The sequence below is a fragment of the Tenrec ecaudatus genome, chromosome X (assembly GCF_050624435.1).
Source record: "Tenrec ecaudatus isolate mTenEca1 chromosome X, mTenEca1.hap1, whole genome shotgun sequence".
NCBI classification, from domain to species: domain Eukaryota; kingdom Metazoa; phylum Chordata; class Mammalia; order Afrosoricida; family Tenrecidae; genus Tenrec; species Tenrec ecaudatus.
This window is the reverse complement of record NC_134548.1, coordinates 32,465,119-32,482,485: the sequence shown is the minus strand read 5'-3', so window position 1 is coordinate 32,482,485 and position 17,367 is coordinate 32,465,119. Positions and strand designations below refer to the sequence as shown.

General features: G+C 38.5%; 1 protein-coding gene across 1 annotated transcript in view; it reads left to right on the top strand.

Annotated features, from left to right (window-relative positions):
• Positions 1-17,367, top strand: part of LOC142433258 (dystrophin-like) — a 91,904-nt gene that overhangs the window by 11,101 nt on the left and 63,436 nt on the right. Inside the window, exon 2 of the mRNA XM_075538339.1 lies at positions 7,425-7,597. Within this exon, the coding sequence (XP_075394454.1) occupies positions 7,425-7,597 (173 nt within the window). The remainder of the gene's footprint in view (positions 1-7,424; positions 7,598-17,367) is intronic.

The following is a 17,367-nucleotide window of genomic DNA, read 5'->3' as shown; positions in this document are numbered from 1 at the left end:
GTTGTGGTGGTGGTTTTCCTTAATAGTTATGCATTTAGATGTACAACTGTTGCATGAAACCAATTATTGCTTTTATATTTCCCCATGAAGACATTCCGTTGGAGCGAATGCTTATGTCTCCTATGAGCAATGATTTTGTTCCAACTTATAAGGAACTCACGTATAGCCGTGGAAAACACTGCCCAGGGATGGGCCATCCTTACAGTTGTTATGTTTGAACCCATTATAAAGTGATTTAACAGCAAACGTTTTCTCCGCTTTTCAGAATATTTACTCTCATCTTAGTAATTTGTGGATATGATTCACTGTTGTTTTGTATAGTACCTATCTATACATTTACTTGAGCATTCAGACTAGCATTCCAGTTCTTTACCATAATAGAAATGTGGTCACGACAATGTAATTAAATGGGATAAATAATATAAAATAGAAAGAAAAATCATTTATTTCCTGATTCCATTCTATAGCAGTAAGTAGTTTCTTAGGCTCTGTTTAATTGCTTTTTTGACTTTGACTTCTGCACAGACTTAAATCTTGTCCTGCTTCTAAAAATATGGGAATGTGAATGACATGTATCTACTTTTTAAAAGCGAGAAAAAAAAACACTTGCTTCTATACAACTCTCTTCTGACAGGAGCAAGAGTGAATTTGTCTGACAAGACTTTCTTTGAAGTGATTTAGGCGATGTGCACAACTTAATACATGTACCTATCACAAAGTAACTTATGAAATCATTTCCAGTCTCAAAAAAAAAAAGAAATAATTTCCAGTCTCATTGGCACTGGTGTCAGCATCATAGACTTTGTGGAACACTTGGAGTAGTTGAGCTAGGTTTTGTTTGTTTGTTTTACATCTGTTCTTAAGAATGTTTCATGGTATCTCAGAGGTTTGGCATATCTAATTTTAGAAAAGACTGTATTTGTTGTTTGGTGTCTGAAACACTATCAGGAAATACCAGGGAAACACAGCCAGATGTACTGCTGCTGCACGATTTCCGCTAAGAGTTAAATTACCAGAAAAATACAAAATAGAATAATCAGGGAGACTCGGGATGAGGTTCCAACATCAGTTTGGAGCCAGGAAAGATTTCTTTAATGGTTGAAGAACAATGGAAAAAAGCCTTAAAGGTCCAATGAATCCACCATTAACTCAAGAAATAGGTACTAAAGTCCCAAGTACTATGCTTAACACACTGAAAGATAGAAGACACATGGAAGGCATGATCTTTATTGAAGATCTATATCCTAGTTATCCCAAAACTAAGAGGCAAACAAAAAGGTTAGTAAGCAGTAAAGACGGACACATACTCAAGTTGAAATACATACCATAAGCGTCAGCATTGCTGAATTATTAAAGAGGATAAAAAATGAAGAAAACAGAAACTGAGCATGATATTTTGCAAGAGGGAGCTTTTGGTTGAACTCTGGAGATATTTGGAATTTGAACACTTCAAATACTAAGTGGCTATTTCTTATGTGCCAGAATTTGTTTTAAGCGTCTTACTTCTAGAAACTCATAGAGTTGTCACAAAAATCCTGTAATTACTGGAGCTATATGCATATTTGGATAGGGAAATGAATGCATAAAGCAGCTGAGTCACTTGGATTAGTTTGCAAAATAGCAAACCTAGAATTCTACCCTTGAGTTCTAGCTCCAGAGTCTCTGCTCTCAACCACCAAACTACACAGGGAGTAGACGTTTTCAAGGCACAAAAACAATGTTTGTAAGGGTAAAAAAAATGTGGAATTAATTTCTTCCAGGAATAAAAATGAGATTATTTTCTCAAACCGAAGTACCTTCATTAGTAATGCCTTGGGGGATCAAAGTGAATAACCATGGTGGATTCCTGTGTGGTTGTTATTGATGCTGTTTTAGGGAGTCTTGAAGATCTGAGTCAAGGAGAATACCGTGTCGTACAGTCAGTTGGAGACAGGAAAAATGAAACAGATAAAACTTAATTAAAGATATACTTCTCTTCAGCTGATTTGAGGGACCACACCCATATGCCAGATAAGTGGTCTAGGACTCACTTTTTAAAAGTCTGCTATGTGTACCCAATATCCTAAATGCTATGTACTTGAGTCCCCAATGTGAAAATGGTGTGGTATTTGCACACGGCCTTTTCATATGCTCCTAGTTTTTGAAATTATTGAATACTTATTGTACCTTCTACAATGCAAATACTATGTAAAGACCAGGGTAATAGGGTGGATGGGGTCAGGTTTCTTCATGAAATTCTTCAGGACCCCCCCTGGCTGCGCTCAAAGAATGCGCAAGTGCGTTGTCTTGAAGTAAAATAGTCTCCGGGATAACTTTCTTGACCTTTTTCTTACTAGTGCAGTTTTCAATTTTCTTCAAACTTTTAGTAAGCCCCTGGGATCATTCTTCAAGAAGATCTCTCAAGATTATCCAATTTAAGCCCTACCCACCCCAAATAGACTCCGTACCCTTCTGAACTGAGCTGCTTGCTTTCATTGAAAAGGGCCCAGCAGATCCCTTTGGAAGCCACACTTTTGGTTGGACTTTTTTTTAAATCTTTTTATTTGGAGCTCATACAATTTTTTTAAGGTATCATCATGAGACTAAGACAAGTGTGTGACAAAAACAAAATAGGTCCGCATCCATCCACTGATTACAAACTAAAGAACCATCAATCAATTTCGACTCATGGTGACCCCATAGGAGAAAATTGAAATAACTGGGCGTTTCTCAGGCTGTCCATCTTCACAGATGTCAGACACCTTATCTATCTCCCACGGAGTCGTACTTAGCAATGCAACTCCCATTGCATTCTGCATCAAGGGCTCCTTGCCACTCCAGACAAGCTTGGACTGGACTAGTCTCGCTTGGAATACACCTCTGCATGCATTTTGCCAAAACTCAAACTACACTCACTGCCATTGAGCCATTTCCAACTCATAGTGCCCCTATGGGATGTGGTAGGATTGCCCTATGAGTTTTTGAGACAGTAAATATTTAGGGTAGTAGAAAGCTTTATCTATCTTCTGCGGAGGGGCTGATTGTTTTTGAACTGCTGGCCTTGTGGTTAGCAGCCGAAGAGTTTCTTTGATGTACAGCTTGTCCAACAGCACTGTTCCTGTTCTTAGAGGATTCAAATCTGCATGCATGACCTGAAACCGTTTGGACTTATCGTCCAGATGTACTAAAGACATCTATACATTATAAAATAATTCTGTGGCACCAAGTAGATTCCAACTCAGAGTGACTTTAAAGAACCCTGCTGCCATTGCTGGCTATTCACTGAGCTGCTCACCACAAGGTCGGGGGTTTGAACCCATCAACTGCTCCCTAGGAGAAAGATGGGATTATTTTGTAAAGAGTTAAAGTCCTGAGGACCCAAAGGGGGAGTTCTTTTTTCTCTTGTTTTTTTTATGGTCACTAGGAGTCTATAATTATAGATATTCTCAATGTCCTTATTTGTGTATCAAAGCTCACATGTGTGCTGAATTATGTTTTGTAATTGTGAGATACCCTTTTATGTTTTATTAACTATAGAGAAGGCACAGCAGAAAAAAATATGCTATTTTAAATTCTAAAAATGTACTGGGGAAGTTCCTAGTAGGGTGGAAACAAAAAAATGAGATGCTTTCTTAAAAAAAAAGCTGTTAAAATTCAATAAGTTCTTTTGAAGTTCACTTTTATCAGAAATGATTACCAGTCAGTTCTGAGATCAGATATCACCATTCCCCACTGCCCTGCTTAGTTTCTGTAGTATCTACTTTGACATCCATACAAATAGACTTGCTATTTACATAAGTAAAGGCCAGCTCTGTAATAAAACACTGTGCTAGCAAGGGAGTAGGTGTCGCTTTACATTAAGTGGGAGAAGAAGTAAGCAGCAGAAACCTCCCTCTTATGATAGAGAACAGAACATAGCCCAATTAAGTGTTACTTGAGATCTTTAACACAACCTGATGAATTGGATGGAATTAGTCCCCTGATTGAGCTCCCTAGATAAATTGTCATGAGTCTCTAGTCTCTCTTTCTAGTCCACTGAAGGCATGTAGTACACAATACTTGAACAAAGTGCTTTCAGGTTCAAATGATTTGTGTTTAAAAATGGACTCCATTTTTTTAAAGGACAGAAGTCATGTTTCTAAATGTTTACATTTCTGTCTCAAAGGTGAAGTCCTTATCTGTCATGAAGGAAATCTCCTTTAAGCAAATCTTTCAACTAGGAATATGAATGGAAGCAGCACTGTCCCTAGGTTTCTCTTTTGTCCAGCTTTAGATATCAGGATTTCATTTTTCAGTGCGAAACTACCTTAATAGCTAATTTTTTCCTCTCACAACAGGGGATAAACAAAGCCCTTATACAACTTTAGTTATTTCTTTGAGCCTGACTTGCAATTCTGTGATTGCTAAACTTATGAAGGACTTAAATGTGATATAAACTAAAAAACAAAGGGTTTTCAAATTGGAGACTTTCTTTCCTTTTATGAAAATAAGAATGGCTAACAATTACTCCTCCCAAAAAATTGAACTGGGTGCGGGGTCCATGCATGGAGTTGGTTAACATTAAAAGGAAGTTGACTGCAAAGTGAATACTTCCTCATTTTGACATAATACTTTCAGGTAAGATTAGAAACTACTCAGGAATAGAAACCAAAAAAACCAAAATACTCTATTCTCTGTTGGTGCTGGGGTTCTTCTTCTTCTTCTTTTTTGCTATCACCATAGCAACTACTGGGATGATGATTTCATTTTCCAAGGGTCAGAAACTATAAAGATCACTTATTTCCTGACAAACTCAAATAGTAAAAGGCTATAAGAGATCCCATCTCTGGCTTTAAACTGTGGGAACTGCTACAAAATTGTTTTCAGTGTGTGTATCCCCCACACCCCCCACATTCTATGTGCAATGCCTTCAGGACACGAGTATGTGCAAGGACTTTTAAAAAGATTTCCTGGACGCCTGCCAATTTTACAGGAGTTCTGAGAACGCACTAAGGGGCTATTATCTAGCTATCGAAGGAGGGTGACATCCCCTGCCTGGTTTGTCATTTTTTTTTTTTTTTTTTTGCGTTTTACCTGTCTCATTTAAGACAAAAAGTTTGCCTGCCTTTGCTACATGCTGCGCAACCCATTCAAACTTGCTTCTCAGCAGTCCTACCATTTCTTCAGAGACTTGGGAGCTTGCCAGAGATTCTTATTAAAATCCCAAAACTTGGTGAGCTTAAATCAGCAAGAGACATTATGTGAGGGTAAGTCAAAAGGAATTGTTACTAGGGCTCCAGTTCATATCTACACCGGTTGATTCCAAACGCAGCATGTGGGAACATGTCTCTATGATCAGCGCATGGCTCAGACAAGTTCTCTCAGTAAGACCCTGTCTGCCTTTAATTGAGTGCCTTCCCCAAAGAGGCTATATTATTTTTCCATCGAGAGTAGGGTTGCGAGGTCAGGGTTGTAAAATGTTTAATAAAACTCAAGTGGACATCTACCAGATGGTTGAAGCTTAACAGTCAGTTATCAGGAAAGCTGCCCCACATAAAATAGAATTTTTTATATGAATTATGTGTTTTAAGGAAAGATAGGAAGACCTCAAATATGAATCCAAGGTCTGCTCCAAGGCTGGATGTAACTCAAAGATCACTGGAATATTTGGGAAAGAGTTAAAGCCATAGAAACACGACCTTCAGAAGTGTCTAAACATAGATGCAGGCACATCAATAAACAATAGCTCCACATTTTGATATTTTTGTTTAGTAAGAGTTTCTATGATTTGGCAGCAATTTTTGACATCTCTCAGAATGCTTCCCAATTTTCATGGGGAAAATGTCCTTAAAAGATAATGGGATTTTTTCCCATGACTTTTTTAAAGCCCCATGGTATGTGTTTGTATATCAATTGATTCATAACAATAAAAACTAGGAAGCTTTGGTGCTAGTATGGAAGATTATCGTTCCCTATTCTTGAATCTTCTCCTCGTGGGAGGCTACAGTAATGCATTTTAAGTATTTGGGGGCCCAATGCACTGAGTAATGTGGCTCATTGACCCAATGTGACTTTGCATCATCAGAATCAGCCAGCTGATGATGTGGAATTAAGTAGAAAATTTGTTAACGTTAGGAATCCATGCCTATGGACTAGCATCCAAACTAAGATGGGTTCTAGGACTTAACACATCAGGAGCTGAACCAAACCAAGTGCTTGTGAAATCATGCTGATCAGGTTAGATGAGGTACAGAGGCAGCAAAGAAGCCACGTCAGTCCATATTACCAGGAAAAGACTGCCTCCAGTCCGTAGGACTGTCCTGAATATCAATCCATTCCAAACTCCAATATGAGAATCCTCAGAAGATAGTTGAATGTAACCAGGCAAATAAAAGAATTAATATAATGAGCATATTTGAATTAATTGACTTTTAAAATATTAGTAATAGTTACAGACCCATCCAATCTTTAAAAAGTTTGAAAATTTGATTTAGTTTGGATTTTTTAGTAGTGGATTTTCTTGAGTAAGTGCCTGATGTCCAATAAAGCAAACTATTATGCGTCATCATTTTTATTAGGTTCTATTCAGTCAAATTTTAACTCATAGAAATTCCATGTGACTGAGTAGAACTGGCCCATTGGGCTTACTAGGCTGCATTTAAAAGACAAAACAAAACATTTTATTATGAATTAGGTGGAGATTTACAGAACAAGTCATCAGTTTTTACATTCAACAATTCACCAAACAAACCATTCTTCGCCTTGTTCTCATCATTTTCCTCCATCTCCCTCTTGCTGGCAATGTAGTTTTGTGCTATTTTCTATTGTGTACTCAAAGCGATTCAATGTAGCTGAAGTAACTTACTATGTCATTCCCTGAAATGATAAAAATTATGGAGGAGCAAGATTAGTGGGTGACATTTAGAATATTGGGCCACATTAAGTTTTAAATGCTCATGAGACTTTCACGTGTCGAGATTGTTGTTAGATTTGGGGATCGGGAGTCCAAGGGAAAGGTCCTAACTGAAGATAAAACTTGAAGACTCATTGTCAAATGAACACTAGATGAATCTGAGTGGGAGGGGGGTATATGCAGAGATAGAGAGAAGTCCCAAGACTGAGCCAGAGGTGTCCAAAAAGAAATTAGTAAGTGGAGAATCAACAGAAAAGGAGCCTGCGAAGTGTAGGTATAAGGTGGAAAAAAAGGCACAAGAGCTACGCTTACAAAAGCCAAATGGAAGAGGAAACATGTCTTAAGATGAAGGCAGTGATCATTTGTTTTGAAATGACAACTATGGACTGACTATTGGACTTGGCCATATTGAAATCATCGGGAAACTTGACATGATCTGTTGAATTATTATGATTCAATCATTTGTTACTTCTATACGTTTTTATGGTTTCATCTTTATTTTCATTGTCAGCTGATCCATTTCCAATTTGTTTGACACTTTTCAATATTACAGAATATAAAAGACAATCTACAGCAAATCTCAGGTCGGATTGACTTCATTCACAAAAAGAAGACGCCAGCATCTCAAAGTGCCACACCTGCTGAAAGAGCAAAGCTACAGGAAGCACTAGCCCGGCTTGATTTCCGGTGGGGGAAAGTTAACCAGATGTACAAGGACCGGCAAGGGTAGGTAGCATTTTCTTTCATCTTACATTATTGTACAGACAGAGAGAGAGGGAGAAGAGAGAAGAGAAAAAACAGTATCTTCCTCATTGTAAAAAGGTAAATGGAGTAATGGTAAACAATGATGAAAATTTAGTTCAGTAGAATGAGGTGAATTCTAGAAGTTATGCTGTATTGAAATTAGCATTATGTTGGAATACTATATCATCTCTTGTAATTTCACGTAATGTTAATCATTGTGGATCATTTATTTGGAGTGGTTAAAAACTATCCAATTTAAAAATAAATTTCTTTACCAATCGTTAGTCACATCTGTGTCCTTTATGTTTAAAGTCTGGCATGCCTATTGAGATGTTTGAAAATGGCAACATCAAAGAAAACTTCATTTTCTACTGTTATTTATAACTTAAAGGAAGTTGTTTTGTTTCTTGTGTGAATACTTTTGAATTTAAAATAACTTCTTAATACTTTAATTAAAATATTTAGCATCTTGGATGTTATATTTTTTTTTGAAAAGAATTCACACACAGTCATTGGCCTCACAACACAAGAAAGTAAATTTTTCTTTTCCTTTACATATGAAGTTAAAAATCATAATATTCTCTAAGAGATTAAAGTTTCTGGGTCTTAAGTCAGTCTTTATTATTCTCAGAGAAAATCAAATCATTTGTTAAATAATTACAGGAAATTATAGGAAACCTCCTTGCCATAAAGTCAATCCTGACTCAAAGTAACACTATAGGGCAAGGTGGAAATGCCCTTGTGGATTGCTGAGACTGTAGCTCTTTATGGGAGTAAAAAGCCTCATTTTGTTCCAGCAGAGTAGCTTTTGGTTTCAAACTGCTGACCTTGTGGTTAGCAGCCCCAATTGTAACCCACTATGTCACCACAGTTCCAGGTTCCACAAAAGATGAGCAGAAATGTGTACTGCCAGTAAGGTGCATCCTCTCTTGTTCCTCCATGCTAAGTTGGCCTGTGGGCTACTCCAATGCAATCTGTTCCTTTACCCCGTTTTGCGGTGCTCATTCCACTGTCAGGATGCTGTTGGCTCCTTTTCTTCCAGCCATGCAAGATATCCAGAATGTCCCGTACCGAGTGCAGATGCTTGTGGAATAGCCAGTGATTACTTGGCTTCTATAGGCACCTACCACTCTTTCAGTAAAATAGAGGTCGACCTCTCTGCTTGTTGAGACTTATCCCCTGCTCTAATTATAAGCTACCATCCCATAATGGGCTAGGTGTTCCTTTCCCACTGGTCATGCAACCTGTTCCTCCTTAGGTCATTGTCCTTAGACGCTATAGGAAGCAGAGATAGGATTCAGTGGAGCGAGTGGCTCAATCTTACTTACAACTAAAGCCATTCTTACTTTTTTAAAGAATAGCATATCTCTAACTCCTCCCTTATTCAGAGACTGCATAACTTTACTCAACTTGACCTCTAGAAATGGGTTGCGTATTGCTACAAATAGCCTAGAAAATATAGCCTCGTTTTTTTGAGAGATAAAAACAAAACTCTTTTTAGTACATGGTTCTGAGAACAGACTATGGAGGCCAGTCTTTTGGAGCCCTAGCTCTGCTGCCAACTACCTGTGTGAACCTGGCAAGTTTCTTTTTTTCAGCGCTCCACTCTGCTATACAATGGAGTACAGATAGGACCTATATTATAAGGCTGCCCTGTCATGAGTATACATTGAACACTTCATGTGGCACGCTTAGTGAATGTCTTATCCATCATAAATACTGAATCATGATCAGCAGTTGTCATGATAAACACGGCGATCTGTGGCTCAGATAGTCTTTGTGCCTGTTACTTCATTCTTTAAAATTGTTCTGAGTATGGATGGAGAGCTGAATTAGATTCAATGCTTTCTTTCAAGAAGCTCTCAGTATGGGAAGGAAAAATGAACATTGAGCCAGAAAAACGTTGATTGAAAGATACAGGCTTTGCCAGAAGGGGAGAAGAGGATCCCTGGAAAAATGAATCAGAGAACTATAGTCAGTCTTAGTGACCATTCATGGTTTGAGTTGCAATTTAAAATGACTTTAGCTAACTTAGACAGAAATATATTATTGGCTACAAGAATATCAAGCACATTATAGAATCAGTGAGGAAGTCTGATAGCCAGGCTTTATTTATTTACTGAAACACAGAGTATAGAATACTGGGGTAGGCATGCAAAATCATGTCCAGCCTCAAGCCACAAGGTGGATCAGAATTATAAACTGCTGTCATGGCAACCGCTATGTAATATGTTGTTTAATTTCTTGTCAGCTGCTTCCATGAGTATTGAACAAAGTGAAATCCTTATTAATTTCACTCTTCTCTCTGTTTGTCATGATGTTATCTAGTGGCCAGCTGTAGCTTATCAATTTCTGCCCAGTTGGCATGTTTTGTTGCACCAAAGTAAATGGATATTATTTCCTGCCATGGGTGTTAATATTTGGCTACATTATCACTTCTCTTCTTGCCAGTCATTCTAGAATCAAGGCCCTTGACAGAAGAACCAAAAAGGCTGGCTTCGTACTTCCATAAACAGTTAGAGACTCGGAAAACCATAGGTGTTCGCTATGAGTTAGCATTGACTCAATGGCAGTGAGATTGGATATGACAGGACCTGAATTTTTCTTTTTCCTGGAAAGGAATGAATAGTAAATGTTTTAGGCTTTGCCAATGATGTAGAAGCCATCACAGTGCAACAAAATCAGGGGGAATTAATGAAACATGAATAAAGGTCAAAAATAATACTGGGACAAGAAACAAGTAAAAGGAAATTGAGGAAAATACTAGGAGGCAACGAACATTTATACAGGTCTAAATATAGGCATGTCCTTATGTAAATATATTTATATATAACAATAGGTACATAAATCTATGTATTTATATTATATGTCAAATATTAAGGTAGCAGATGAACATTGGGCCTCTACTCAACTACTCCCTCAATACTAGAACACTTTGTTCTAATAACCTGGCATTCTGTGATGCTCACCTTCCTGCCATCACTCAAGACAAAAAGGGTACATAAGTAAATGTGGTGAAGAAAGCTGATGGTGCCCAGCTATCAGAAGATATATCACCAGGAGTCTTAAAACCTTGAAGATAAACAAGTGCCCAGGTAGCTGGGAAACAACCAAACCCATGTTAAAGAAGCACCCCAGCCCGTGTAATCATGAAGTGTCGATGGGATCAGGGATCAGGTATCAGGCATCAGAAGAACAAGAACAAACTATCGATGAAAATGAGGGGTAGGGATGGGGGTGGGACAGGGGTGGCGGAGTAGAGACCCAAAGCCCATCTGTAGACAATTGGACATCTCCTCACAGAAGGGTCACAAAGAAAGGATGAGTCAGCCAGGGTACAGTATAGCTCCAAGGAAACATGTAACATTCCTCCAGTTCTTTATTGCTTCCTGTCCCCCCCTCCCCCACTATCATGATCCCAATTCTGCTTTACAAATCCAACTAGATTAGAGCAAGAACCATGAGAACAACAATAAATGCTTATTATTTTAAGCCATTGATTTTTGAAATCATTTGTTTCAGGATTATTCTGGTAAGATCTGATACCATCATGCATCGATCATAATATATATAAAATCAATCTAGCCCTTCTTATGGGTTCAAAATATTTTCTTTTAATCTCAAGTTAGGTTTATTAAATCGTTCAATGAATTTTTGTTGAAAACCCAACAGAAAAGCTGGTACAGATAAGAGTTCTCAACACAGGAAATCAAGGACAGATAAACCCCTCAGGAACAACTATGGGAGTAGCAATATCATGAAGGTAGGGGGAAGGTGTGGGGAGAAAGGTGGAACTGATCACAATGATCGACATATAACCCCCTCTCAAGGGGACAAACCACAGACACATGGGTGAAGGGAGACAGCGGTCGGTGTAAGATATGAAAATAATGATACTTTATAAAATATCCAGTGTTCATGAGGGAGGGAGGTTGGAGAAAGGAGGGAAAAAATGAGGAGCTGATACCAAGGGCTCAAGTAGAAAGAAAATATTTTTCCAGGTAGGAAACACCTTTATGCTTCTGGTTCAGTTTCATCACTTTGTAAGGGAGAAAACTATATCCTAAAAATGTGAAGTGACTTGTATATACTAAAATATCTACATATTTATTTTCCCCTCAAAGTTTAACTGTAATAGCTTTATATTTTTTATTCAAAATTAATTTAAAAATTTGAGACTAATACATTAGCCTCTTTGTGTTCTTCAGACATAGCTACTGAGCCCATTATTAATCACCAAACTCATGAATGCCATAACAGCAAAAATCCCCTTCATTAAATATCATAATGTAAATGAGGCATTACTGTTCAGGTGAGGAAAAGTAGATAATGAAAAGTCAAATTGATTTATAAGTTCACACCAATTATCTTATAAACCAGTTACCATACATTGTCTTCCCTCAGATAGGCTTTTAACATGTATATCAGCAAAGTGGGAGACCTGGCTGTATAGTGGGTTATGCATGGGATTGCTAAACTCAAGGTCAGCAGTTCCAAATCATCAGCTGCTCCAAGGGAGAAAGACCAGGCTTTCTACTCCTGTAAGGAGCTGTAGTCTCAGAACCTACAGGGGTAATTCTGCTCTGTCCTGTAAAGTCTCTATGAATGGAAATTGACTAGATGATACTGAGTTTACTTTGGTTTCTGGGGGTTTTTTGCTCCGCAATGTTATGTGGTAAAAATACAAAAACATGGTTCTTTCCCATATAGATTTTCCTTGGTCAGTAATCAGAGTAAGAATAAAATCTGTATGTCTCTGAACTATATCACATGTATATAATGGATCTATATGAATGTTAGATATTTAGACATTTAGCATTGTGTTAGATAGGTTAGATATTTAGCATTGTGATAAATTTACATTTACTATTACTGAGAAAGCTTTTGTTTTAATCTATTTCTTTTTAGAATGTTATACACACATGTATCTACATGTGTGTTGCCATTTGAATCATTTTATATGTACAATTCAGTGGCATGAATTACTTTCCTTTCAGTGTGCCACCATCACCACTAGGCATTTTTAAATATTTCCGTGACTCTGACTGGAAGGTCAGCACGCCATAGACAATGACTCCCTCTTTTCCTTCCTTCCTGTCCCTGCTATCGCCTTGCTTACTTTGGTTCTCTAAGCATTCAACTATTCCAGATATTTCGTATAATTGGGATTATACATGATTCCTCCTTGTGTGACTGACTTACTGTGCCAGCACAATGTGGTCACTGTTGATCCATGTTGCAGCATGTATTGCCAAGCCACAGTATATACTTCCTGATCATAGCCCGTACTCAAGCGGAAGCGGGAACGCAAAGAGAGCCCGAGCTTAGGTGCTACCTGGAGTCAATGGTGTCACTAGGTTAGTCTCCTCCACTGTTTACCACGTGGTGCCACGCACCCATGAACCTCCCACCACACCATTTCAATCAATCACCACCTAGTCAATTCTGACTCACAGTGATCCCACAGCATAAAAGTTGAACTGTTCCCTAGGGTTTTCAGTACTGCAGATCTTTACCGAAGCAGACAGCCTCATCTTTCTCCATCTGGGCGCCTGGTGGATGCATACCCCTAGCAATTCCATGAGCAGCCCAGCGTGTGACTCACTGCACCACCAGGGCACCTCCTCCCACAGCAAAGCACTCAGCATTCCTTGTCATATTTATAGTCCATTGTAAGCATGGTGTAATACAGTGATATAGTTGTAAATTGCTTAAATGTAATATCTCTCAGACCTTATGGATATTAACAAAACTCTTGCTTCAAATCTTTCTACATTGAATTACAGCGCTACCAGTGAACGGAGAGAAAGCCTTTCAAACATGCTGCTCCTTCTCCTTTCGTTACTACTTTATTCTAAACAAACAAACGAAAAGTAATTTATATAAGTTCACAACTACTCATTACCCCAATGCTGCAGCTAAAACACCAGAACATTTAACAAAGCCAAGGACAATAATTATACCAGTAGCACCAGAAAGAACTTTCCTGTCGACTAGTAGATAAAACCATGTGACTCCAATAGGTTTTGTAATTGGGTTCTCACCGACAGCAAGTCAATGCATCCTCTTAGCAACCCTGTAGGACAGAGTACAACTGTCCCTGAGAGTTTCCCAGACTGTCACTCTTCCTGGCAATAGAAAGCCCCATCTTTTCCCCTTGGAGTGCGGGTGGTTTTGAATTACTGACCTCTGAACTCATTAGAAGTTTCAGAAAGAAAAAAATATCATAAGGTTTTAGCTTAATAGGCACTTGGATACATGTAAGATGGGCCTCTGGAGGGTGGGGGGATTGTGATTAGAACTAACTGTGGAGGTATTTCTACAAAAAAAACTTTCTGCGGTAAGGTCCACAAAAATGGTGTAGAAAATCTGCAAGGTGTCGTTCCCTGTGGAGTGTAGGCAAGGGTTATCTGCACGGTCAACCACCCCTGGCCCCTTAGCAATGCCAGTGCCTTCTATGTGAGAAATAGGATTTGTCTTGTCTTTCCACAAACACTTAGGGAGGCTTACTAAGTGCTGGGCATTGTGCGGTTGTCTTACTTCCCTCCTGATAGCATCTTTACTATCTCTGAAACCCTTAATGAATTAGAGGACTTTGAAGCAGTTCTTCCTCAAGCTTCAGAGCCTGGGGCAGTTTGGAGAAGCTCATGAAATCGAAAGCAGTTCCTAGACTACAAATTGCTGTACAGCCATCAGATGGCATTATTGTGTAACAGCAAAATTCTGATCTTCTAAAAAGTTATTTCTCCAAAACCAGCATTCCTTTTGGGAATTCCATTTGGCCATATATTTTGGGATAGTTTACTCATCCAGATGAGATGTCTAATCCAAGGTGATCATGAGCTTTAGATCTGATCTAAAGAAGGCATGAGAACAAAACTAATGATTTCTGTAATATGGAATTTCTAAAACAAGGGAAAAAACTTAATGGGAAAGCAGTGTAAAGGTATTTCAAAATCAAATGCTGTGACCAAGGGTATTAAAAAAAATAGAAGATATTTTGTTCTCCCTATAGATTCATCCATCTTGGGTTTCATGTAAGAAAAACATCTAACAAAAATTCAAGAGTGTGACCCCCAATGACATAATACATCTGAGATAAATCCCAATATGAGCAAACAAATGAAAACTGCAGAAACTGTTGAAAACCAGATCAGTCCTAACGTGCATCAGTGAGGAGATCAGTTGACAAGGTTTTAACCATTCGAGTCAGGTTTATCCTTTGGATCTTTCAGTCATCTCTCCAATGCACTCTGTTTACACCCATTTCCCCCCTACCCCTCTATTATGGACAGAGGGGAATCACTGGGGGCGTCTTTCCTATGTCGATCCCACAAATGTATCTTGGGCTTCCACTGTCATCCATACCCTTCTGCAAACCAGATTCTCACAATTTAGGCTCTGATACTATTCCCTTCTTCAATTTTGGATTATGGTTACTGATGATGGTGTGCTTCTTCCATGTGGGCTTAGTTGACATCTCACTTAGAAGGCTGATTGTATGGAAACAAGCCTTTAAAACCCCAGGTGCTATTTTGATAGTTGGTCACCACCTGATCTCTTCAACACCTTTTGCTCTACCACCAGCAGGGTCATGATGTAAGAACTAATTGTTCTTAAGGTGGAGCTAGGATTTAGTGCGAGCCCTAAACTCATTCCTAGATCTGCATTTTTTTGTTTTTTTAATATATTTTAAGTTTTTTTTTAATATGCCATTGTCTCTCTTTAAAACTCCCCTTGTTAATTTATAGTAGAGAGTCTTATCGCTTGTCCACTTGGGGCATAACACTATTCTGTTAATATTGTTATTGAGTAGTCCCTGATACTAAAATATTAAATCCCTTTTGAGAGAGGAATATTGGGCCGATGTAGGCTAGGGAGAGCAAGTAGAATAAGGGTTTATTTGTTGTTGGTTTTTTGGGGGACACGGTTACAGCAGGGGGTGGCAGAGTAAAAGGAAGCTGATATTAAGGAGCTCAGGAAGGAAAATACGTTTTGAAACAGTGTGTGGTAGCAATTGTACAACACTCCTTGATGTAATTGAAAAATGGAGTAATGTAATAACTGTATTAACTCCTAATAAATGGTTTTGGAAAAGGAAAAGAAAAAGAAGCAGGAGCCAGAGCATGGTACAGGTGATGGACTTCCCAACCTATCAAGCAAGTAAAGCTGAGTGCTTTTGTGCAGGATTCTGGCTTGCAGAGTGCTGTGCTTCTGGGAATGTAATCAGGGAAGTTGGGCTTGTTGACCTACTGAAGTGGAGCTGAGTGCTCTTCGACCTGAAGTTTACAAAAATAAGCAAAAAAAGACATTCTAACATAATACAAGCAGTAAAGGATGGGAGTCAGGAACATGGTTTTGCTACTCTTTTTGTTTCATGATTTGGGTGTTAATGATATTAGTATATTTATCTAAATATGTGTCATGGAACTGTATACTTGCCATCTGTACGGTTGTGTGCGTTGGTGCTATACTGGGAAAATGCATACTTGTTATAAATAGTAAATCCATATTTTAAAAGTATGACCAGTTGTGGCTGTCAAGTTGATTGTGTCCTATGGTGATCCCAGGTGTCACCTAGTAGACCTATGCTCCATAGAATTTTCCATGGTGTAGTTTAGGGAAGATCACCAGGCCTTTCTTCTGATGTTCTACTTGGTGATGTTGAGTCATCAAACTTTCATTTAGCAGCTGAGCATTTCACCCATTTACACCACCCAGTGATAACGCTAAAGGATACAAAGGACCTACTCTCTGAATTTAAAAACAAAAACAGCCAAAAAGAGGACTCAGAAACATATTATCTTATTGTATTTGAAATATTTCACCATGAACATTTTATCATTAACTCATATAGTTCAGGGGGCACCATTTCTCTGGAGAGGGTCTTTTCTGAATTCCCCACCATCACTCTGGGACCACCCTTCCTCATGTAAACAGGATGCTCATGGTGGGTGAGCTGGGGGCTTCTTCCCTAAGACTTTCTCCATTGTTCAATTGAATGAGTACCACGTTCACAGCATTGAAGCCACCACAGGATCTTGCTGCTATTGGTGCAGCATGAACTTAGGGAGAGAACAGGAAAAGAAAGCAAAGAACTTTATCATGAAGAGAAGATACGTCATCATCTCTGTATTCAGAAAATAAGGACCATACATGCAACACTACAAGCCCACTTCTAATACAACCTTATAAATATGTGATGTTGCAGTTGTACATTTTCTACTGAGACAGACACAAAATATTTTTCTTTCCTGGCAGAGTGAGGGAAATAACCCCACACTACCCACAGAGGGAAAGAATAATATACTAATCCGTATGTCATCGCCATACAATTTTATCCTCTAAAGTGGAAGCTAGAGGGACAGATGTATAATCTGGGAACTTTTCCAGAATTGTTTGTTCCTAAATGAGACATTCAGTTATAGCAGCATTAAGCAGACTCTTCTATTTGTCACATTGCCATATATAGTTGAGAAGATACATGAGAAGCACATACGGGAGGATGGCACCCCAGGAAAGATTAACAGTGCTGTTTTAGCATTAGTCCCTACTAAATTGGAAGATGTTCATGCATGACTGGATCCTCATTTTTTCCCAGGTGTATGTATATGTGCCAATGCATAATTCTACTATTGGTTTCTGAGCTTGGTAGACTTCAGAATTAAAAGATAAGAGGGAAAATATCCTGAATACAGGAAAGTTACCTGCATGCCTTTCCTGAATTCTTGTGCAATGGATTATGGAAGGTG